We start from the raw sequence: 25,264 nt of genomic DNA, 5'->3' as shown, positions 1-25,264 counted from the left end.
TTTGTGTTGTCTTTAAATGTTGTAACTTCTGATGTCTGCTTCTAGATGATTCCATAAAATGATCAATAGTACATAGTTCTTGGAGTTTGTTAGTAGTAGTGTCTGTGTGGTGATTTGTTGGTTGTGGGTTTTTTCCTTATGTAGCTGCTTCTGGAGCTCTGTTCAGCTGCCGGTCATTTACCTGCAAAATGCACTGTGTTGCACAATTCTCTTTTTCTACATCTCAGTACCAGATGTTACTAAGTCAAAAACTTTCAAAATTTGTATTTACTCAGTTTTATTTTTTCAAAGAATGACTTAGGGTTTGGTTTAGATCTCATTTACAAGTTCGTGTAAAGTTGTTTTATCCTGGTTTTACCTAAAACTGTAGCAAAGAATAATACATGAAGGAAAACAGTACAGTGAAGAAAAAGCTGATTATTGTACTCTTAATTATTTCCCATCTGGGTTATTCTGTCCCACAGTACTACATAAATACTATTTCATTGTAATTGATCTAGTTTAACCTCTAGGATGCAGTTTCTGTAATTGCATTTAGACTAATTGTTAGATTTTGTATGTTTTCCAACGAATAAATTCCATATGCTTTGTTTTTTTTCCTTAGGACTGTTCCTCATACATGTTTCACTATATAGCCTTCTGGTCCTTTTATATTAGGAGTATTGTGTTATTCATGATAAAATTTACCTATCATCATGTAAAAGTTGCCAAGTGGCTCTGAACATAATATAATTTTCAATTCTGTTCCCTAGGCAGAATATGAGGTATCTTCAGACGAAAAGCGTATAGATTGTGGCCTCAAAGTTTTAGAGACCTACTTCACTAATGGGGTAAATATATTGCAAAAGGTTTTGTCAAATGCTTTGTAGGTGTCAGATAAATAGATCTGAGTGGTTGCATTGGTTTTAGTAAATTGACTTTCAAACTTAATTGATCCTGTTTTTGTCTTTCTGAGAGGTGTGCTGCCTTCTACAATTCTGCTCAATCAACTTGAGCAGAAAATTTGACTGATCTCTGCTTTTACAATTACAATTTATCCTCCATTTAACACCTAAAGAAAACTTAAAAACAAATTAACTCAGGGTATTTTAGTTTGAAGTCTTTTAGACTTCTCTGTGGCTTTGGTTAGTTTGCTGTAAATTTTCAGAATCCTGCAGGTTTTCACAAAGTGAAATGCTGTTTTCTTCTGACACATTCTGTTACTTTCAGTTTTCCATGGTAATCATTAATAGATGATTTTTTGCATTTATAAAGAGTCTCTTTTTTTGGTATCCAGTGGAAGCTTTTCTGTGAGTATATAATTAGATACTTACTTTTTATTAATAGATGTTCCTTCTGCTTTTCTTGCTTTGGTCATCTTATACAAAAGGTCTTGAAGATGCCTTGAAAGCAGATAGACTCTAAATTTGCCATATCTTTTTGAGAATTTCTTTGGGACTACCATAAGTCCCGTACTTTTTTTTAAAAAAACCCCAAATCTCTTTGGTCTGCTTTGAAATAGTTTCCCAGCCTCTGTTTGTGTTTCTTTCTCCTTCTTTCCGTTCTGCCAAGCCAAAGAGGTGACTTGCTTTTTGGTGGTAGACTTACGGAAAGAAAAGGAAATTTGACTTATTGCAAAGTTTGTTTCCCCATATAGTGAAATAGTAAATAACTGAAATAACTTCCACTGCATTGTTCTGGAACAGGAAATAAATAAAAAATTTTGCTCAAATACTATTTTCTTGATTTTTCTCTTGAGTCAAACTGTTAATTTCCTTTTCCTGTATTAAAATTTTTAATTTATCTTTGAAAACAAAACTTTTACAAAATACAAAAGTTTTTCTATTGATTTACATGCTTTCATTGTTGCTTTCCTTTTTTCTTTTTTTTTTCCTTTCTGTGTTAAGTCTGCAGCACACTTGCCAGAAATACCTCAGGAAACAGTAAATGAATGTAAAGCAAGACTGGAAAAGAACCCTTCTAAGGATCTTTTCATGGACTGTACTAGGTAAGTTAAAAATGCCTAGTGCTAAATTCGAGAACTACAAGAGAAATTTTTGTGTTTCTAAGGAAAATGAAAGATGAAGTTGTTACACCCAGAAGTACTGAGTCCCAGAAATGAGTAAAGAAAGAAACTTGGAACAGATTTATTAAAGGACTAGGTTTCCTTCAGATGTGATTTAGATGTTTGACTTTTGCAGAGCTTTTTCTTTAATGCTGCTTTTGCATAAAGTCACACTATTTTCTGCCACCAAGAATTCTGTAAGATAAATGGTAATTCTCTTTATTGTATTCTTAATTTTCAAGTAACTCTCTTCCATGATGAAGGTACTCAGAAAAATAGGAAGTTATAAGTTAAAGCTTGAAAGGTTTCTGAACAATGTTAGACATTTAAGGTTCATGAAAACAGGTTTAACTGAGGCCAACACTTCTGTGCCATTAAGATGACTGATTAGAGGACCACTTGTGATAGTTAACACAAAACAATGCAACTTGGTTTTGTTCTGCAGTCATGAAGTGATATTTCACACAGTAGTATCAGGGGAGGCTTTTCTTGGAGGGATGGTACGTGTTTATGAGTGTTACATGTCTTTCTAAAGCCTTTATGTTTCTAATATTTCTGGTTCTTCAAGGCATGCTTGATCATGTCTGAAGGATGACTGCAGGTTTTGTCACTGCTTGGGTCATCTCCCTGGCAACAGAAATAAGCATGATTTGTAACAAGCTGTGATTATAAGATTGAAAGGGCTGTGTGAGAACACCTCGTAAAACATGTCTCAAATGGAGCGTCTCATGTGGGTCATTCCCTTTCCCCTGTCCAGTAAATACCTGACTACAGTTGGAATGACTTGCTTCCCTCCCCATCTCCATCTTGGTGTGTTTCTTTGAGGGGAATGATAAGGTACTTGGTGTTCAAGGTTTGCATATGGCATTTAGTTCTTCAGTTCAAATCCTAGAATAAAGGTTTATTTGCCAGTCTCCAAAGAATGCGCAAAACCTTGTAGATACTTTCAGAGGTCATGTTTGCAGGGTCATACATGCATAAAATAGCTGCTGAGAAGCTGATGTTGAAGTGGGTTTGAAGACAAAGGCAGAGGTCAAAGTGTCTAGTTCCTATGCACAAGCGTTTTGACAGGAACAGTTTTCTGTAACAGGCACTCACTTTGGGAGACATTTAGGCTCAAACCATTGTAGAGCACACTGGCTAAGTTCTTCTGCCTACAGCTTCATCAATATGTTTAAATATCTGTCTGTAGACTGATAGCACCTCCTGCTTCAACAGCCTTTTTCAGAGTAAGATGGACTTTATTTTTCTGTTTATTTTCCTGGTAGAATTGTCCATGAATACCTAAGCAAAAGACCTTTTGAAGCTTACCAGGAGAGTGTGTATTTCTCCCGTTTCTTACAGTGGAAATGGCTGGAAAGGTAAGTTTATTTATATTGTTTGCATTATTATATAGCTTTGCTTTGCGGCAAATTTTGGGTTTTATGCTGGATATGCTGTAGAGCTGAATGCTAAATGAGACTGCCTGTCTAAGAAATTAAGATCTGGAGGACAAGATGTAAAGGATGATGTTGATGGACAGCATGAGAACCAATACTCCAATAGAACTGTCTGACTGTAGCCTTTAAGTGGTAAAAATTAAGTCTTTGGGTGGTATTGGGTAAATGCAAATTTAGGAATGTTTGGTTGTCAAGTGTGCAGTGGAATACTAATCTTTCTTGGGGATACTATCATCCTGTAGTTTCAACTTGACCTAATTAGTGGATAATAAACAGATAATTCTAGTATTGTAATCCATGGGGTGATTGGATTACTAGTTTTTTTTAAAGTGGTATAGGTACAGGTCTAGTAATTCTAGTAATAACAAAATAGCAAGATATCTATCTGAATCTAGTTTGGACTTTCAAATCAACAGTAGACAAGTGTCCAGACTCTTTCAGAAGGCTGAAATTGTTACAAAATGATTCTGTTTCAGCCCCTTGGGTATCGTGATCACATATTCAAACATTAAGGTGCTTGAGCACTGATTCTGTTGTAAATTCCAATTATCCGATGCCTTTACTTCAATGAATTGGTAGCAAAAGCCAGTAAGAAAACTAGGGAAGTTACTCAAATTAAACAAAACTAAATGAACCTCCACTGCTGTCCTGAGAACAAAGCTGCAGTAACAGTGAATGCTCATTTAAAGCAAAACACAGGAAAACCCACTACCTTGTAATAGCCCTGCTCTGACACATTTAGGAGAGTTTTAGCATAGAGTGGTCAACACCTCTACTGCCTCCAGTTATCTGTTCTTCCTCTGCATCAGTACCTTAAAAATTTGGCTCTTGAACTGCTCTTGCATACCACAACTTTCTTTTGTGAAAAAAACAAAGTGAAATCAGAAATGGTTTACCTTTTAAATGCCAAATTGTAAGCATGATCCCATTGAAATGTAGTCTGCATGTCAATTAAGGGAGGCAACAGGAGGTGATAAAAGGCCTGTGATGAGAACACACAAGGCTCAAAGGACCGAGCTGAGCAGCTTTTCTTCCTGCTCTTGGCAGTGCCTGGTGACCACACGAGGGAGCCCACGTTTCTTAGAGCACCCCTTCCATTTGAAATTCAGCTTTTTATAGTACTTCTCCATCAGGTTAAGGCAACATTTGTTCAGAAATATGTCAGAACAGAAAGCAGAAGATGAAGACAGACCTCGGGGTGGGATTACTAACATTTGTAATTCCTGTTGCAGTAATTGTTCCTTTCTGTTAATCAGGCAGCCAGTAACCAAACACACGTTCAGGCATTACCGAGTACTAGGCAAAGGTGGATTTGGAGAGGTGAGTACAGAAGTAACTTTCTGCAAGGCCGTTCATAAGGAATAAAAAAAAAAAAAAGTCTGTCAATTTTACTAAACTGTTCAAACTGTGTTTGCCTCTGTATAATCACTTTTTCTACTTCTGTTTCAGTTTTTGTGAACCTTTAAAGTTGTTTCATGAACAAAGGCTCTGTATTGATGCTTACAGACCACAATTTTCTGAGAGCACTAAAGTGTTTGAAAACAAAATGAAATCTAATCTTCTTTAAAATAAAAATTATAAAACACCTGAAGCATCTCTGACACGCCATCCTTCTTTTTGTAGGTGTGTGCCTGTCAAGTACGGGCAACAGGAAAAATGTATGCTTGCAAAAAGCTAGAAAAAAAGAGAATAAAGAAGAGGAAAGGAGAATCAATGGCTCTAAATGAAAAAAGGATTCTAGAAAAAGTGAATAGTAGGTTTGTAGTAAGTATCTATTTCCAGTCTATTTTCAGAAATTTATCTCATTTTGTTTACTTGATTTCAGTGTCTTCCAGGAGCTTGTGGGCACAAAACTCTTTTTAAAATTGATTTAGAGAGTGAATGGCTGTAGAGAGAAATGATTGATGCAATAATAAATACATTTTGTGTGTGATTGGGAATAGTTCCGTGCAAAAGGATTTTTTTTGGTCCACCTGCTTTATTTCTCACAGCCAGAACATTAGGCTGTGTTTCAGGATGCTGATGCCACTGAATCTTTGTCCTCTATTTAATAGCTGAGTTTTTATACCCTGAGGTATTTTCATAGCATTTGTTACTCTGTTGCTGATACATTTTAAGATAAACATGACATTTTAGAAGTGTATTGGTTCAGGTTATATTGCTCTGTTGTGTACTAAGGCTTAAAGAGGTATCTTGTATGTGAAACAAATAACTTTCTAATGGAATTTCCATATAATGGAAAACTTAGTTTTAATACCTAAACCTGCTGCTATTGTGTAAATTATGGTCTGTTAGTAGCTCTAATTACTAAGCAGTGAAAGAAGTCAAAATGTTCAAAGATACACCAAGTAAAACTTTCCCCAGGTAATGTTTACTTTTTAATTAAAATGTCATTTAAATATTAATTTCCAATATATTTTGTTTTGGTTTGAAATCCATTTACCTATAAATTTTTTATTGCTGTCCAGAGGATTTTAACAGTACCTGTTTTAGAGGATAGTGAAAATTATTTATAAATATATGTGTATAAAATCTGTATGCATGTATTTTCTGATAAGTTTTACGTATTTAAAAAGTCCCATTGTAGAATACTGTCAGCTACAAGAAAAATTAAGAACCTGCAGGCCAGATACATTAATATCTTAAACTATTTTAAATTATAGTTTTGTATAAATATGCTAATGTTATTTTTGCACAAGGCTTCTGGGCTCAGATTGATTGAAACTGAATCCAGAGAGTACCTGAATTTATCCATAAATTACTGAAACAGTGGAACTTCTATTTTTGAGTAACATTTTTTTCAGCATATGTAAACACTGTAAATCAATAATTGATCCAAGTTGAATTTGAAATCACTTTACAAAATTGAGCATGAGTTATTTTTCTCTTGCTATCCAGTGGTGTTTTTTTATGCAACAGAGAAGATCTAGGTCTAGCATTTGCAGTGATCCTGGTTTTGAAGTGGGTAGATAACTTGTCATGCCTCTGTCACAAGTACAGTCATAAATAGCCGGACACATCAGTTAAAACCACCAAATGGGAATCTATACCTCAAGTAGCTGATTTCTTTATTTATTTGATTTTATTATTTAGTATCGTATTTATGCTTCTGAAGGAAGAGTTTGGATCTGTTAATGAATTAAAGCAATTTTTTTTCCTTGTACTGCATTTAAAATACTTTTATTGAGTAAAAAAAAGCCCTAGTGATTTTTTTACCTAGCTTATTTACCTAATGTAAGCTAAGTATATGTTTGAATTCCATTGCTCTTAGTACATCTCTTAGTACATGCTCTTAGATGATCATCTGATCATCTGTGTAGAATAGCTTTTTCTGTTGAAAATGAATTTGTAACTTAAAGAGTTAAATTTTGTAGTATATTACATTGTGTTAATTGGGGAGGTTTTTTTTTTAATTCACAAGTCTACTTCAAAACTTGAAATGCAGTCAAAAACTTTAGGTAAAACCTGAAAAAACAAAAAAAAAGTGGTGCTTTGTCCTTGCCTATCAGCACCACATTTCAAGTACAGCGAGAAGAAAGACTGTAAGGAGTTGTACTGAGTCTTCACTGTTGGCAAGTTCTAAATCAGGGAAATGTGCAGTTACTTGAGGGGGAGGCAGGGGTAGGAATAGGAACTACATTGATTTAAAATAATTTGAGTTGCTCTAGAGCAGTTTTGAGACTCATTGTTCAGGAAGATGGTTTGGCAGTGCATGATTCCTGAGAGATTAATAAAACAAGGAATATGCTCATGCTATCTGGACAAAGAGTATTACAGGTAACATGCAGCCAAGAGACATCATCAGTAATTTTATTTTCTGGGTGGAGCTCTCTGGTATCTAAACAGATCTGCCACTAAGCTTTTGTCTTGTGTATGTGGTTCGTGTATACAGGCAAATCAGTCTGAATTCCTTTGGGTCTTCCAGTACTCTGCAAGAGTGATTTTCCACTTGCATGTTTTGGTTTTTTTTGCTTTGAAAAAGGATTCATAAGTTGATTGTATTGGAAAAAAGATCTGTGAATTGTTTTGGGGTTCATAATGAATAACGGTTGTGTTCTCACCCTGCCCGTTTTTAGGTTAGTTTATCCTATACATATGAGACGAAAGATGCCCTGTGTTTAGTATTAACCATAATGAATGGAGGGGATCTGAAGTTTCACATATATAACATGGGAAATCCTGGCTTTGATGAAGAAAGGGCTATTTTCTATGCTGCAGAACTGTGCTGTGGTCTGGAGGATTTGCAAAGAGAGAGAATTGTTTACAGGTGAGTGTCAGCTTGTACTTTTCCACGTCTCTTCAGCATTGAACATATTGTTTCCTACTAAAACGAGTTTGTATTTTAATTCTGTAGGAAAAGAGTTTAAAAAATTATTAAGTTGTCCTTTTCGTGGCATATCCCTAAGAATATACCTCTTATGTCTTCTTGCTGTTCATTTAGGTCTTGATGATTGATATATTTTAAAACAGTATAAAGTTGATTCAAGGTTTGTAAAATAAAATGGAACTATGATTTACAAAGCAAATTAATTTATAATTTTAATAAATAAGTTTTAGGAGAATGGGATTGTATTCCTGCCCACTCTAAAGTAGTTCACAGGGCTCCAGAAGCTCCTGGCTGCCTTGTATGTTATGCCCACAAGGCTAACAGGATAGACATAGCCCATGTGAAAAGCTCCTCCTTCTGCTTTAATTTCAGATTCCTCCAGTAAACTTATTATTGCCTTTGAATTAATAAAACTATCAGAAGCTTTATGCATTGCAATTGAGATTGTATGATTTTAATGCTCTGTTCTGTCTCTGTACATACATTGTTTAACCCCTGGAATGCATTAATATTACAGAACAAGCAAAACCAATTTAGTGGTGGACTAAGAACACTGTCTTTACTTTTGCTGTGTAATGCCAAATACCATTTGTTTCAAAGAATATTTCAAGTATAACTTCAATATAATGTGTCTTAGTCTTTTCCCTCCCCAGGGTAAAAGACCAACACACACAGAGTGGGAAGTGGCAGAACCAGAGTGAATGAGGCTTATGCTGGTGGTTGGATGTGGTTCCCTAGAGAATTTGGCCAATCTTGCAATATTACGCAGTGTGTTTTGGCATACATGTAGGAGGGCAGCAGGGGTGAGAGATTTCATCAGCTACCAGTAGGTCATTTTACATTGCCCAAATGAAAACAAAACTGATTGTTCAAAACACAAAATAACAACAACAACAAAAAAACCCAAACAAAACAAAAGACCCCAAACCACAGCCCTTTGTTTAGGTGCAACCTGTTAGCTGTTTGCCTGTAAGACCTCCAAACACATGTCATATCCTAGTGTTCTTCAGTTTTTAAACTCTGATCTCTCCTGGTTTCTCTGCTATTGTAATCCTGCATTTAATGTCCATTTATTACCATTAAGGGGGTTGTCAAGACTTAAAAGCATGAGAGGCAGAGCATCTTTATGACTTTTATATACAGTTCATCTCATAAGATAATGAAACTTTTCCATGAATGAACATGCTACAGAACATCAATTTACCAATATTCGGGGGAAAAAACCCTACTTAGATTTCTTGGTGAACTGTTGTATCTCATTTAGAATGTCAACTCTAGAGTCATTTTTCCTAACATTTTTTCTTTTGTATAATTCAGTCTCTTCTTCTTGTCACAACTGTATGTATACATGTATATATTCATATTGTTTTTAATAATCTATTCCAATAACTGACTCTGTAGCCAACTACTGGGTTTTACATGTCTATTTCTGGCTTATATTTATGGTAGAATAAATCTAAGAGACCATTTCAGTCCACATGCTTACTGCATACCACAAATACACATATATATAAAATAACAAATAAATTTTAAAAAATTAACAATGGACATTATAACTATAGTGCACTTTGATATATAATAATGTACATTATACATTTATTACAGATATGTATATGTACATGTATGTATATTCTCAGGAGAATCTGCTAGGGGATAAATCCTAGAACAGCTTCTGATTCAGCTTCAACTCCTCAAATTTTCCTTGAGCAGGGGAAAATTCAGACATTCCATTCAATATTTCCTTTTGTTCTCAAAGTAAAAATGCACAAGGTGCAAAATTGCAATGCTGAATTTATTGCCCTTTTAGTATTTCCCGAGTCTTGCTATCATTTAGTAGTTAAAAAATGTTGTTTGTGAAACTGTAATGTTTACAGAAAAGTGATAGGAAACCTCTATAAAGTTATTGCAAAGAATCTTAGCAAGATGAAGTGTCTAGGAAGCTTTAAAAGTTACATCTCCAAGTTAAAGAAATGGAGTTTGAATGGATGACATTAAGCTTGTGCTTAGTCTTGGGATTATTACTCTTAGTTGACATTCTGATACCCTGGGGTGAAATACAGCAAAGAGTCAGCATCAAATTGCAGCCGGCACAGTGTTTTACCACTGGGGAATTGTAAAGCTGATTCTTCTCAGGAGAAATGTTTTTCACTTATGAGCACAGATTTGGGTGTAACTGCTGGTTCTTTATATCAGGATTTTAGTGCTGTGTTGCCTTTGTTAATATAAATGGATTAAAGAGTTTAGGGAAAGTGGATCTTGAATTCTCTGGTTAAATTATTTGTATTATAGGCCATCAACTTCACAGCTTTTTTTTTGCCTATAGGTGGAACTGGAAAAATTGCTTCAATCAGAACCAAGGAATCTTCTGTTGAATCTGTTGCACTTGAGGGCTAATAGTTTTGTCTTTGTTTAATTTGTAGAGACTTGAAGCCTGAGAATATACTTCTTGATGACTGTGGTAAGTAAAGATTAACATTCATTTTGAAATCAGGAATTACACCTTTAATTAATACCATGCCAGAAATGTAAGGGATTTGTTCATGATAAAGGAGACCTAATTGATGAATCTTAATTTAGCAAAGAAAATAGTGCCTTGCTTTTTAGAAAGCAAGGGAAAACTTTGGGGGTCAACCATGATTATGTTTGAAGGGTCAATTTTCTACCTTCAAATGCTACTTTTTCCCTTTTGCTTCTCCTTTTCTTCCTCCTCTTGATTTAAGGTCCCTGAAACTTGTATATGGATTTGTTTGTCTTGTCTTCAACTATGGAAACATGATTTGTTAGATGGGGGGCCAGAATTTTTCTTAGTAAACTAGAATATTTAGACAGTAAGAAGAAATGGGAAGTATTTCTGTTTTAACATTCTGACTAAAAGAGGTCTGATGGTCCCTGATGCATATGTGGCTGGGCAGAATCAAGGAAATACAAACAATAGGAAGAAATGTTTGTAATCCTTGTTTGTCAAAAGCCAAATTAATTCTCTTTAGTGACTTTGTATGCAAGTCATTACCAGAATCTTTTGAATTGACTGTGGGACATGTGCAGGAATTCTCTTCTAAGCTGCGGATGAATATTACAAGTTTGTTCTTGTAGCTGCTGAGCATTTTAGTTGAGGAAAAACTGTTTTTGAAGTCATTAGCACAGTATTTTTTTTAAAGTCAGCATGTTCGGACTGATAAATTTCAAAAAAGATGATACTTGAGAGAAGTCACTTTACAAGAGCTAAAGCTTTGCTAGACATCAAATGCATTCTTTAATTTTTCTCTCCAGCAATGTCTTGGAAAAGCTGAAGGCTTCTTTGAGGAAAAATGTAGCCTTGCAGGACTGCACTAGAATGCTTCCTCTCTGCCAGGGATATTTTGATTAGGTTCCAGAGAGCACGGGGGACTAATTAGAAAATCGCTTCAGGAGCTCAGATCTTGCACTCGAAAAGGGGTTCATCAGATGTCAGGGAATACAAGAGCATCTGAATGTTTTTAAAATAGCATTTGCTGCTCCAGAGCATTTACTTATTTCTAACCAGTATATAGCGTGGTACTTGACTTTTTCCATACTCTCTCTCTTCATCCCCTGATTATCTAACACATGTGCATGAGAAATTAATATCCTGTTAACTAATATTGATGCTGTGGAGCTTTTTGAGTGCCACAGCACATATCTACAAAGGTTACTTGGGCATTGGAATGGGCTACCCAGAGAGGTGATGCAGTGTTCACTCCTGGAGGGTTTCTAAATAAGGATTTTAAAAGCCTTGGACACCTTGGGCTGCCTGCTTGCTCAGAAGGGTTTACTAGAGACCTTCTGAAGTCCCTTCCAGCCTGAATCATTCTGTGAGTCTAGGGTGTTTCTGTAAACAACAGTATCCCTGTCCTTATGACCACTATTGGAAATAAGTGTGGGTTTTGCTCCTTTTCTCTTTTTTGGAAATGAATCTTTCTACAAAATTGTTTTAAAATGGAATTGAAAATGTAATTGTCCTTTCTTCTGTCTAGACTTTTACATTTTTATTCAGGAAGTACCTTATGTGTTTTTAAATTAAAATGTCAATACAATTCTTGCCTTGAAATGTCTTCAATGTGCTTGAAACAGTTCCTGAGTCTATCCAGCAAAGAACTGTATCTGTCCTTGGGATTGTGAGGGAGAGTGGGGTGGGTTTTTTCCCATTGCCCTGCTTGGACTGGTTCCCCACTGAGCAGTGCATGACAAACCAGTCTATTGCCAGATGATTTCTGTGTTAGAGGTACAGCTGTAAAGACCATACGTGGTAGGGGAAGGTTGTCAGCTCAATAAATTTGGCTGATAAAGTGCAATAGAAGCTGTTATCCACTTAGGAGTGGTTCATGAGAAGAAGAAATCACAGGATTGAACTGACATGTTACAATATAAATAATTCTGAGTAGGTTATTGCTTGGGCTGCTCTTGGTTTGGGGTGGAAATGGGGATAGCAATTCCAAGTACTCATGTTTGGCATTATTGGGGTACTTCATTACAGGAAAACAAGCTCCCTCAGTACAGGCTACAGTTTTCTCACATTTGTAATAAGTTAATTTTGAAGTTTTATTAAGAAGTCGGAAAGCTAAGTGCTTGTGGTGGGTATACAGAATGGAAAACCACAAGTGTCTGATGCATAGATACAGAATCTGAAATGAGCATTTCTATTTGTTCAAGAACAGCAGCTTATGCCAAAGCTAGGAATTAGAGTGCTTAAGAGCAAATTATTTTTGTATGACCTTCAGAAAATCAGTTATATCTATGCCTCTCTTTCTTCACATTTTTAAGGAGGAGCTGAATAAAACAATCCTTTCTAATTATGTTAAATAAACGTAGGGCTATATGATGAATGTTTTGAAACTTTCCAGTGGGGTTTTTTATGAGGTCTACAATAGACATTTTTTGTTTTAAAAGTGATATATCTTCATTATTTTTGCTGACTATGTATAATTTATTTTAACATCTATAGGACATATCAGGATTTCAGATCTTGGATTAGCTGTGCAGATTCCAGAAGGTGAAACTGTCCGAGGACGAGTTGGGACTGTTGGTTACATGGGTATGTAAAGCATCCTTTGTCAGTTACATTTTACCAGAAATTTGCTTCTGTGAATATAAGAACTGTATTGGACCTGGATGAGTCACTAGACGTGTGATGGGAAGAAGAAAGGTTATAATATGCATTTGTAGATGTCAGTATTAATTATAAGCCTACTGATAAACTTGAATGAAAATTCTAGGTCTAGGCAGAACTTTAAGAAAGCACCTAATTTTTCCTGAGATTCAAAGAGATTTATGATCACAAGTAAGCAGAGAAATTACTGTGACAATACATTTCTTTCCATGCTTTGGAAAACATTCTCAGTTTTTTTTTTTTTTTCATTCTCTAAAGGATACTGGTTTTAAGCATTGAAGAAATTAAGATTTTTCTCTTGGATACAAACAGAATTCTCACTGTAGAAATTAAAGTTTCTTCAAAGTACAGAGGATTCACACAAACATGTCTGCACAGAGCCCAAAGAGAGTACCTGAGAGTTTTTCCCACATACACAATTAGTCAATTTAAAGTGAAATGTTGTGGGTATGTGTTTGGTTTTGTTTTGTAGCTCCAGAAGTGCTCAAAAACGAAAAGTACACATTCAGTCCGGATTGGTGGGGTCTTGGCTGTTTGATTTATGAAATGATTGAAGGACAGTCTCCATTCAGGAAGCACAAGGAAAGAGTGAAACGGGATGAAATTGACCGGAGAGTAAAGGAAGACCAGGAAACGTACTCAGACAAGTTTTCAGAGGAGGCAAAATCCATCTGCAGGATGGTGGGTGAAGAGACATAGAGGTTTGAAAATTAAATTTCTAATCCTTTTAAAGAGACCAACTACTTTATTTTAAAACCTTGAATTTTTTTCAGAACTGGATTTCTTAAACCTTTCTTTAGTTCATATGAAAGTTTGTGATTGTTCGTGAACTGTTCAGTTATCAAACTCTAAGAATTCAGAACTTTCCTCAAGATGAAGGAAAGCTGCATAAATTGATTATTTGTCACACAAATGAAATCATCTAGTACTGCTTGGACCACTTGTAATTATAGATGGAGTACAATAGCATGCTCATCTTGGATACTGCATGGGAACAAGTGGCTGAGTAGTACACCACTTTCTTTACCTAAAATGTTATCCACAAGACAATGGCTTTTTTTTTTCTGTCTTGCCTGTTCTTAAATTTATACAGAAAGCTTCACAATTTTTCTGTACTAGTTCATGCAAGATATGTGCATTACTTTAAGCCCATAGGAAAAAAAAATATAAGTTTTTATTTCCTGAAAGAAAAGCCTACTGCAAAGTCTGTACTATGAAGTCTTTTCAACATGGCATCAATTAAAATATTTTCATATAACTTGGGGCATGGTTTTCAAATCGTGTGATTTCAGGGATTCTTTTGTCTATTGAAAATTTATTTGTTCCCAGAATGTTGTTGTTTGGGTTTCCAATTAATTTTGATACATGATAAATTTACCTAATAAGAGGCCAAGTAGCAAAATAAACTGATTGAAAGACATTGTATGTAGATATATGTTCTAGTTGTGGGATTGTATCACAGATCAATTTTTTTCCATGTACCTGCAGTTACTTGCTAAAAATCCAGGGGAACGTCTGGGTTGCACCGAAGGAGGAGCTGCTGTTGTAAAGCAACATCCCATTTTCAAGAACATCAACTTCAAGAGGCTGGAAGCTAACATGTTAGAACCTCCATTCTTGCCAGATGTAAGTAGGTGAGACAGATTTGATTAGTATCTAAAAAGGCAAGAGCTGTCATAATTTTGTGTTAGCAATCATATGAACTCCATAGAAACCTTTAAAGTTAGTTGCATTGGGAGAAGAATGCCATTGTAGCTGTTGATGATAACTAATTGTTTTGTGGTATTTCATCTGAGATCACAGAACAATTCAGAATAGTGGTATTTCTCTAGGGAGCTTTGTAGCTGATTTCTTGGCCCTTAAAAGTCCACTTCCATTGCTCAGATGCAAAAAGAAATGCATAATAGCTTTGAAGAAAATATTCCAGAGTTGAAAGGAAGATGACAGAAGATGAGTGAATTATGATAACCAGACAAGAGAATTAAGAGATCCAGACAAGCTATTTCTGGCTTCAGTATTTCTTTTGTGTTACTTGCAGAATGGATAGAATTGCTCCGGTGCCTTATGAAGAGAGTCTTTGTATTTCTGTTCCACAGAACAGTGTAATTTGGTGATCAGCAATGTGAAATGTAAAATTGCAGACATTTTGCTCCCTTCTGCTCATCTAGGGAAAATAAAACCAAACTAAAAGTCCCTAAATCCAAAACTTTAATGAGGTCATCTTGTATTGTACTGCAGCCACGTGCCGTTTATTGTAAAGATGTCCTGGACATTGAGCAGTTCTCAACAGTAAAAGGAGTGAACCTGGATACCACAGATGATGACTTCTATTCCAAATTTGTGACTGGTTGTGTCTCAATACCTTGGCAAAATGAGGTAATGTACATTTCTTACAAGATTATTTTCTTTAGTACAGGAGTATAGAATATTTAATAAAAGATATAATGATTTTCTCTAGGAGATGTAAAGAGGTTTCTGCCTTAGACTTCTTTGCTGAGAGGCTTCAGAAAAAGATATTTTTCCAAAAACAATAACAACTGCTAAATAACTGAGATCTATGGTAAATTTGCATTAATTAAGTCTGGCATCTTGTCATCATAAGCACAGCTTACAGGACAGTATTAGTATCAGTAGGACCACCTCTTCCTTGTTGTTCAGTCACATGTTATTCAGTATTGCTGTTCACAGGAGAGGGATGGAATGTTATTCCAAGTGTTCAAAAGCAAATAGGTGCAGTGCAAGCTGTTTGTATATAGGCTGTGTATCAATAGAGTATTCAGGTGACAGTAATACAGAATTGCAGAGTCATCTTTTTCAAGGTTTCAAAACAGTTCAATATCAAAAGTTTTTTCATATGCCTAGTGAATGAATATTCTAGTAGTCTGCAAAGAGTACTAGAGTTTTGCTGCCTCTGCATGCAATTCAAATCCTCTTCACTGTTTCAGCAAGAGCACTCAGTAACAATTATTTAAAATTGTAGTTCTTGTTATGAATGCCTTCCCCTCATTATAATTTATTTGTGACTTTCTGAAATTACTATTGTCTTGAATTCTACTAGTGTTGTTTCTCTCTCTGTATGTGATTGCATTTTATTTAAAGCTTGAACACAAAAGATGAGCAATTTCTAAACAATTTGGAGGAAAAAAGTACATTTCCTTCGGTTTTCCTTTTGCTTTTTTGCATTAAATTAAGAATAATATTTGAAAAGGTATCATTTGATGTACAAAGTTTTCACTGAGAAACAGTGAACCTTGGAGAAAGAAGTATTTCCTATACTATGTTGTAATTCTGAACTTCAGAATGTGTGATCTAGTCATTAAAAAATGCACTGCAGCTTAATAACTAACCCTGCAGAGAGGGATAGAGTTGGTAGTAGTCGTGGAATTCTTGCTATGGCAATTCCTTTTCTTCGAGGAAGAAGTGCAGATTTCATTGTACATTGGTGCTCCTTTTTTTTCTTTTAATTCATGTTACTGAACTTGCCCTCAAATTTTTGCCTGTCAAAGACTTTCTCTCACCATTCCATAATTTACCCAATGTCATGGTTTACAACAAAAGCAGGCTGCATTTCTTCTTACTCCTCTTTATGCCCTCTCTCCCTCGACAAGGTACATTCATTTGGCTGCCTGCTGTAGTGACCGCTGTGTACCCGTGGCACTTACTGGTAAACGCCAACTGGATTTGGGCATTAGCCACTCCCCCCTTCTGACCCTGCCTGTTGGTTACTTTTGGCATTCACTCTTCCTGCTGTCCTTTCTGTACCCAGTAAATGTGGTTTTATTTCTTTGGTTTCTGTGTACAGAGACAAAGATTATTTCAAAATCCCTTGTTTCTCTCCAGAGACCCATCTTCATTATATCGTTTTTTTCCTCCCATGTCATGTTTGTTAATTAAGTTCAGTCCAGGGCATAGAGATACTCCGTTTTTTTGGCTGGACTGCTCTGAAATGAATAGAATATCTGAAAGAAAAATCTATTTATGGTTCTAAAAGCTTCTCTTTATTGCATCACAAGCAGGAGAAAGGCTAGAATGAGAAACAAGCAAGGGGAGCACCTGACAGTTCTGTGTGAGAGTGCTCTCATTGCTATTCTTTAGTTGGTTGAGTGCACAAGGAGAGTCAATGTCAGCTTTGTGCCTCCTTTTGGAGACAGTGGTGTAGTTTGGCTGATGAATTTTTAAGTGTTAGGAGTAGCCAGCCAGAGTAAATAGATACAACCTGGAACTTGTTGGAGAGGCTTTTATGGTTATTTCATTTATATTTCATGTGTTTCAAAGATGATTGAAACGGGATGCTTTGAAGATATCAATGCATATGAAACTGATGGTACTGTGTCACCAGACAGAGAGAAGTCTCCTAAGCCAAAGAGAGGCTTCTTTCACAGACTTTTTAGTGGAGAGGTAAGGGCATTTCTTTTCTTTCAGAAGAAAATAATCTTCCATTCTTTTTTTTAATATTATTAATTAGTGATAGGAAAACCAGGTTGTTCACTGCATACTGAAACTAATGAAATCTGTTTTGTTATGGCTTTGCCCGTCCACCACATTTCAGAAATTATGGCAATCCCTATAACTCCAGGAAGCTTTCCTCCCTCAGCATTCTTTCCTCCTCTAGTTACCTGGGAAAAAGGTAGTGGGTTCTGTTAAAAGCTGTGCTATAGACCTTCCTTTGCTAAAGAGGTTAATTTGGGTCTTGCTTCTTATATATTTTTACCATTTTTAAATTAAAACCGTGGTATGTCTTCAGAGATAACTGAGGCCCTGTATGCAAACTAGTAATAAATAAGTTCATAAGCAAAAATAAATATCTATCTAATAAATAAGTAGAAATATCCCCAAAATAAATTAGAAGCATCACAAAACAAATGTTAAAGTATTTTAGGCAGTTTAATGCCTTCACCAAAACAATGACATAATAGATCTTTACATAACAGATAATGCTCAGCCTTTTCTTACACACAGACTTCTACTCTTTAGTAGAAGAATTTCTTGTTCAGAGAATTGAGTATTTACCACCTAGAAGACACATAATGTATTGTAATTGTCTACAGGATATAAGAAATAGACTATTTGTAAAGGTTTGCAGTTCAAGATGTTATATACAATTCTGCTTGCTCAGTGTGCCTGCACTTAGAGAGGAATTATCTTGAGAAGCTTGAGTATATTCCAGTAGTGAATATTTGGGTAGAAATTACTTTTGCTTTCAAGCAGAAATGGAATTTTAAAATTGCTAGGTGCATATCATTAAGTAGCCAGAGCAAGGCCATGTATTAAAATTGCATGAAGAAATTTTTTGTCTACAGCTGGCAATTCACCTTTCTAAAATGGTACAATGCTAATGGAATGTATAATAGTACTGTCATTTTTAGTTCACCTTTTCAAAAAGAGTTTTCCCCCACTTTGACTAATGGAATAGAGGGGATGGTTGAGTGTACTAATATTCTCACATAGCTAAAGTTAAAGCTTGTGTCTTACTGTAGTCTTTTCCAGCCAAAAATCAGCAGGATTCATACTGTCCCAGGACATGGTTCTGTGTATTGAGAAGAAGCCCAAAAAAATGAATAGTGTTGGACAGTTTTCAGTAGATATTGAACTAATAGGACTGCAGTTAATTGTCTTAGTGAAGTTAAAAGAAGGAAAGAACTTTAATTAAATTTTAATGACTTGAGATTTGGGGTTGAGATTGTGGATTCCTTTGAATTTTCGAAAGCATTTAGTTAGAATGGAGTAAAATGTGCTAGAAAAAGACCCACCCCCTCAGCATTTCTGTGCCCCAGAAAACACACAAATAAAGAACAGTATTAGTTCTGCAGCTGAGTTGTCTGTCTTCTCTTGCAGGTCTGCTTCAAATCTGATTGCAGTGATGATGAGCAGGAGTCCTCCAGACTTTAAATCATTTTATGTTCATCAGAAAGGATGAGCAAACGTTAAATGTTTTATATCTCTGTAGCAAATTGTATTATATATATTTTTTATCTGAGTTCAAGGATTTTTGTACATTTGTACTTCATTTGTTTTAAGATGTATATTTTCACTAAAGCTTAATTGTACAAAAAAGCAATGAGTGCCATTTGAGTGAGTGTGTTTCTGTATGAATTTGATTTATCTTGATTATTTTTTTCCCAGGGGAATGAACCTAGAAATACTAAAAGGATTTCAAAGCATAGAGATGATATCTATGGCATCACTGTAACTTGACCGTGCTCCTGGTAAAACTCTTCTTGATCATTAGGATCTTTATTAGCAGTTTTCTTAACTGTAAAATTGCTGTACTGATAAATTTAATAATTCTGGTATTATCCAGCAGCATGGCAGTGCTATTACCTAATGTATCTCTCAAGCCACTGCTAAGAAACAAAAAGGAATTCAGTGCACTGTGGCCAGCTATTAGGAATTGCTCTTTATTATCAGGCTCTGTAGAATCTCTTTCTGTATTTCTGTATAAAGAGAACTTTGAACATTTAGCTTAATCCTGTAACAAGCTGAAGTATCCCATCTTCAGCCTATCTTACACATCCTCTCCATAGAGCTTCTTGTCATGAACCATGCAAGTCAACCTATGCCAAAATTTTATAACTATATTTTGAAAACTTCATTGTCTTTACTGAAAAGATTTCTCTTTACCTGTGGGGACAGAGTTTTATTTTATTTTCTATAAATGAAATAGTTAATTTTAACTCCATGTAGGATGTTACAGTTTTATAATGGGTTACAAGCCTGGGCTCCTCTTACTAATGTCCTCTCTGCTTATGTTGTAACATACATTGTTGTAGGGTTGACAGTGATCACTGCCACTGGGAGAAGGGCAAGGTAGCATTATGTGTTGAATTTAATTATGTAAATATTTTTTTCTTATAGCCTTTTAAAACAGAAACATTAAAACATGCCTTTAATGATTGCCTAATACAGATGTGGAGCTGGTATTGAAGTTTGTTGTGATTACCTGATGTTCATTAGTGAAACTGACAAAAGCTGCTTGACAGCTAGGCAAACTTCCATTCTTCTGGACTCACAGTAGGTCAGACCTTTTATTTTGTAAATTTTCCAGTAAAACTATTAATCTGGATATGAGAGTCAATTTAAAGTGCACATTTCATTGAGAGCCTCTTCTGTTTTCAAAAATGAGTTGGGTACTTGAAATACAATGGAAAGCCTTTGGAGTTGGAGACGTGATTTTAGTTTCATATTTTGCTGTGTATTCTGAAGATTTGTCTCAACTGTGCATGCATTTTCTTTCCCTTTCACATCTCTGGGGCACCAGCCAGACCACACATGTCTTGTACACACAGAGCAACAGAATAGGCATCCCACCTCAAAAAGGTCTGTCTTGTGATCTGCAGACCCACTGGAAGAAACTTCAGCTGCTTCTGAAAAACTCACAGGATATATTTGATATTCGAGCCTATCATCAGGCTTTAATTCATGGCATTTGGTGTCCAAAGACAAAGTTTTAATTGATGACAATTTGAAAACATTGGAAAACCAGTGTGTTGCAGAAGCCTACTGGGGCTCATCTGGTGTTTCTCTGAAATTGTTCCTCTTGGCTACTGTGCCACAGAAATGAGGAATGAGACTGTTTTCCTGTGTTTTCAGTGCATTTTTCCTCCAGTCTAAAACAGCACACAGGGCTGCAAAGTGACTCTTTTAGAGAGTACAAAGGGAGAAATTGGCAGAGGGTGAGAGAGTCTGAATGAATTACTGGAAGATGGTCTGATGTAATAGTGAAGGGATGGGAGGCTTGACAGAAACACCTGAAGTAAGGGTGTTGGCTGGAACCATTATGTGCGAGACAGTGAGCTGGCAGTCTGACCTGACCCTCTTTATTTTGTACCACGGCAATAGAAGAACTCTAAAAAAATTGGTATGGAAAAATAGGGAAGTAACTGAAGTGTTTTATAAATACCTACATGGTTGGAGAAGTCATCGTTTCTCTGATGAAGGGGTTTGAATTTTTAAGATCTTAGGCTTGCTGTTCTGAGGCAAAGGTGATTGTATAAACACCAGACATGCAGGGTGATACTCTGGATTTAATGTCCGTGTAGTGTAACTTGAAATTTGGGCAAGAATACCACAGACACAAGCTGAATAATGTTTATGAAGAAAATACAGGAATTGGTTTTAACAAATTAAATCTGAAAATCTGTTTATCATGTACTTCAAGTTTCCTTTCTGTCTTGGATGGAGAGGAATCTTAATAAAAAATAAAATCAACTTCTCTATTTTGGAGTGTTGAGGCTTAACACATATTTTCCATGAATCTCTCAAGAAAGAGTGTTAAAAGAAAAGGAAAATTGTTCCTAAGAAATGGTTATTTACATATCCACTTCTTTGGACAAAGAAACTCCTTGTAAAAAAGTGAGAGAATTTGTTTGGTTTTATGAAGTTTTACTTAGTTTAATTTCACAAGTTTTTTCTTAAATTCAGAATAGCAGTATTGAATTGTTTTTTAGTGAATATATGTTTGCAGGATTACAACCTAAATTCCATTGGGTTTGGGGTTTGCCTTTTTTTTTTTTTTTTGGTTAGTTGATTGGTTCTTCCCCAGTAGGCTGAAGATGGCATTATTGTACTATGAATTTATCCCTTTTGGCTAGAAATACAACATAATGATTGGATCTTACCTGATGTGAATCCCCTGAAAAATTAGAAAAAAACCCAAGGAACTGGAATGATCAGCAATCAGCATAACTCTCCTTACACAGTACACAGAGGGGAAGATGTCAGGCAGTTTAAGGTGACTAACATTGGTTAAGGGTTTTCACTGGAGTATCAGGAGTTTGGAGATGCATCCTGAGAGCAAGGAAAGGCTAAGGAGAGGGGAGAACACCTGAAAGCAAAATATCACAGCGTGAGAAATTTAATATGAACTTAGCTCTTGATATTTTTAGGACAAAACTGGGACAAAGAAGGGAGAAAATAGCAGGTTGTGTTTACTGATTATGTAGTCTTCCACTTCCATGAAAGTGTTGGAGTGGGATGGGGCAAGCCAACATAACTTGTAATTCAGCAGTACTTCATTCTCTAGACCCATGTGCTTTACTAGCAGTGAGACAATCCAGTGTTCTACTGGTGCAAGATTTGGAAAGACCTATGGAACTCCATGGAGTTATTTGCATGAGATCAACCCCCTTCCTGTGGCGTGTGTTTCCAAGCATTTGTGTATGTAACTCTTCATGTCTGCTTGTGCTTACCTCAAACCTCTCTATTTAGCTCAAAATTCAGAGACTGTGAAACAATGTACCACTGTCTTACTGGCTCGCTTAACGCTTTTCAATGTTGTGACCAGCAGAATAGAATCTTGATGCCTCAGGGTTGGTTTTTTCTATTAAAAAAGCCATCAGCTTCCCCCTGCCCCCTGAGGTGTGTTCATAATAGAGATGGTGTTGTTTCTGGATTATAACAACAACAGAATGGTCTCAGCTGAAGAAATGAGACCTTAAAACTAAGTAAGTAGGAAAAAAACTGTAATATGTCTGTAACAACAAGAGTGTTATTGACAAAGCTTTGGCTTTAATAGCTTTTGTCTCTTATCTTTTTCCCTCAAATCTTAAAACAGTAGCCCTGAATGTTTTTGAGTATGAAAGAGAATATATCTCCATATCAGAATAAAATTGTCTCGTTTATAAATCAATGATAGAAGCTATTAAAGATAGAAGCTATTAAAACCAACAATCCATTCTTAGAATGCACTTCCAATTATTTTTCAAACTACACTGATGTAAGAATTTTTTTCATTGCCATTTGTACAAACAGAGAATACTTGTTTACAAGTTACTAAAATATGGCAACAAAAGTATTATTTTTTTATGGTTTACAAATTAGCATTGTAGGAATTCAACATTAAAATCATCTCCATTTTAGTATATATTTTCAGAAAACACTTTTCTTTAGGAAGTGAAATTTGAATTATTGGAAAACATCTTTAAACTGAAGTCGTATTTACTTCGAATTAGTCACCTGGCTTATTTTGGTGATGATGATGTCTCTTCTGCTGAATGAACAATTCTTTTTTATTTCATAATTGTTCTTGTGGTGTAACTTAAGTTTTGCACATGAGCTGTAGGTAACTTCTTCCATGATCCACTTGTGTCCAAAACACCAGAATTCGTTCCAAGCATAGGATGCTGACTGTTAAATGTGATGTGTTAGTTCCAGCATCTCCAAACCGCTGACTGTTCTTGTGTGAGCTGTCTTCCTGGATGTTCAAGCATTGTAATTCCTGAAATAAAAGCAAAACACTGCCACATATCTCAACCACATGTATTACTGTCTAATGTGATTTATTTACATGTCTATTGTGGTAGCTGGGATAGAAAAAAAAAAAAGGAAAATTGTAATTAAAAAAAATCCAATTTCTCGAAGCGGAAAATGTCTATTGCGTAGTGTAAGTTTATTACCAATGTAAGATAGTCGAATCCAGGAAAAAGTGCCCTAGTTCTGCTGTACTGGCTCAACTGATACCTTATCTTATGGTCTGGATCTCGATTTCTGCATAAATTTCCATGTGAAAAAACAGAATTATCGGGATGGGCTGTTTTTCACTAGCACATTTATTTTAATTTTATAACATGAGTTGAAGGACAGAGCTCCCAAATGCTCTACAAAAGAGCTTCAAATTAAATGACCTTAAAACGCTACAACCGTGCTGTGACATATTGCAGATTATCCGTGCATATGCCAAACCACATGGGCCAGCAGTGTCATGGAGTAGTACCAATTACCTGCTGAATTGTTCATGGAAATTCAGAAATGCTGCCCAAAGTGGGATTTCAGGATAGGGTGAAAAATACTCTTTGATATGCTCGTCTTAAAAACATTAAATCAAGGGGTAACTTTAGAGACAAGGTAAGAACATGTTTCTTTTCTTTTTCTCCCGGAGGCTGAGAGTAATTAGTTGTCAACCCCTAAATTTCAGATAATCTTTTAGGTATGAATTGTTAATTGGAACTTTTCTTTGAGGTAACGTCGACTTTACAAAAACGCTTGTTCTCTAATCCTGCCTTGCTTTTTCTTGCCCCTTGCCAGGTTTACGCCGCTTTATTTTTGCCAGTGCGGGTGCTTGTGGGGCAGGCCAGTGACATGATACACGCAAAAACGACGGATCAGTCCGTTTGGACCGGGAGAACGTAGAATAAAGGCATTCACTAAAGAAAAACCTGATACCCTGAGTTACCTTCCACTTCTCTCAGCTCACAGTTAATGAGTCTCTCGGTGGCGATAGAGCTCGGAAGGACAGGGAAAACAAAGAGCAATGAGCTGGTGGGCAGGCACTGCCTCGGCGCTCCTGCCGGTGAGTCAGCAGCTCACAGGGGACTGGCACACTTTGATCGAAAGCTTCAGAGCAGCTTTGCGAGGGCTGCCTTGGTTGGTGGCTTGTTTAATCTTTGATAAGAGCTTATGCTCTTTTTACTGCGCTTAAATTTATTTCAAAGTGTGAAGTGGCACATGCACAGAGTGTGTGCAGGATTCCAACTCTGCTGTCATCTTTTATCATGTATCGTTTGCTAAATAAAAAATTCATGATCGTCCACATGTTCCAGAGAAACGTTTCTGCAAGCTTTATCGTGAAATAATCGGGGAAAATACTGGTTTTACCTTAAAAGCTCACATTTTGTAGCACTTCTATAATGAAATAAGGTTTTGCTTTAAGCTGAATTGCTTTCAGGACTAAGGATAGGTTTCCTTTCAGAGGACTTTTTCAAATAATTTGTCTTTTATTAACATGCTAATAAAGTTAACTGGCAGAGCATTCTTCTAGAGAATATCTGGCAAGAATGTGATCTTTGACTTCTGTAGGCCTGAGTATTCAGAGACATGAGCTTTGCTTCATTTCTTCGTGTCTGCTAACAATAACCAAGTTAAATTACTGGAAATTTATTTTCTCAGAAGTTCTGAGAGCTGTTCTCCATTTTTATTGCTGGAACCAGTTTCATGTGTGTGAGATAAGTTGAATTGCCAGTTCTTATCAGCTGTCATTTAAAGTCTGTATTAACAAGCAGATATATTAAAATCAGTGGTTGCAATTGGAAACTTCACAATTCTGTTGATTTTTAAAAAGTGTTTAGTAATCGAATGATTTAAATATTCTATACTGTTTCTGTTATATCCTGTATGTTTAATACGTGTGCGCAAGAAGTATCCTCTGAGAAAGCAAGTCCCCACTCAGGTGCGGAGCGCTGGAAGGCCGGCACGTACGCTGCCAAGTTTTAAGTGTTTTGTTCCCGTAAGTGTCTCTCTGCAGCCCAAAATAAAACTGAAGTGCCGACAGCGCCTATGGCCGCCACTTGTGCTGAGGGGGCCGGCGCGTTACCTGCTGTGCACCCGCGACACGC

The 25,264-nt window shown here is 36.0% G+C and overlaps 1 protein-coding gene across 2 annotated transcripts in view; it reads left to right on the top strand.

The window, feature by feature from the left end:
• GRK4 (G protein-coupled receptor kinase 4) overlaps positions 1-24,835 on the top strand; it is a 39,652-nt gene extending 14,817 nt beyond the window's left edge. The window contains exons 4-16 of one of the 2 annotated variants that reach the window (XM_066185251.1): positions 753-830; positions 1,887-1,987; positions 3,313-3,405; positions 4,740-4,803; positions 5,107-5,247; positions 7,560-7,750; positions 10,231-10,268; positions 12,771-12,860; positions 13,408-13,616; positions 14,424-14,561; positions 15,174-15,311; positions 17,211-17,333; positions 18,771-24,835. In XM_066185251.1, the coding sequence (XP_066041348.1) occupies positions 753-830; positions 1,887-1,987; positions 3,313-3,405; positions 4,740-4,803; positions 5,107-5,247; positions 7,560-7,750; positions 10,231-10,268; positions 12,771-12,860; positions 13,408-13,616; positions 14,424-14,561; positions 15,174-15,311; positions 17,211-17,333; positions 18,771-18,824 (1,458 nt within the window). In that variant the 3' untranslated portion in view covers positions 18,825-24,835. Of the gene's footprint in view, positions 1-752; positions 831-1,886; positions 1,988-3,312; positions 3,406-4,739; positions 4,804-5,106; positions 5,248-7,559; positions 7,751-10,230; positions 10,269-12,770; positions 12,861-13,407; positions 13,617-14,423; positions 14,570-15,173; positions 15,312-17,210; positions 17,334-18,770 lie in introns of those variants that run through there. The other variant, XM_066185252.1, reaches the window with a different exon arrangement.
• The last annotated feature ends 429 nt before the right edge of the window (positions 24,836-25,264 follow it).

This window comes from Chamaea fasciata, unplaced genomic scaffold (assembly GCF_029207755.1).
Source record: "Chamaea fasciata isolate MVZ Bird 193981 ecotype frontalis unplaced genomic scaffold, bChaFas1.0.hap1 SCAF_6, whole genome shotgun sequence".
NCBI classification, from domain to species: Eukaryota; Metazoa; Chordata; class Aves; order Passeriformes; family Sylviidae; genus Chamaea; species Chamaea fasciata.
Note: the sequence above shows the minus strand (reverse complement) of the source record. Positions and strands in the feature narration are given on the sequence as shown.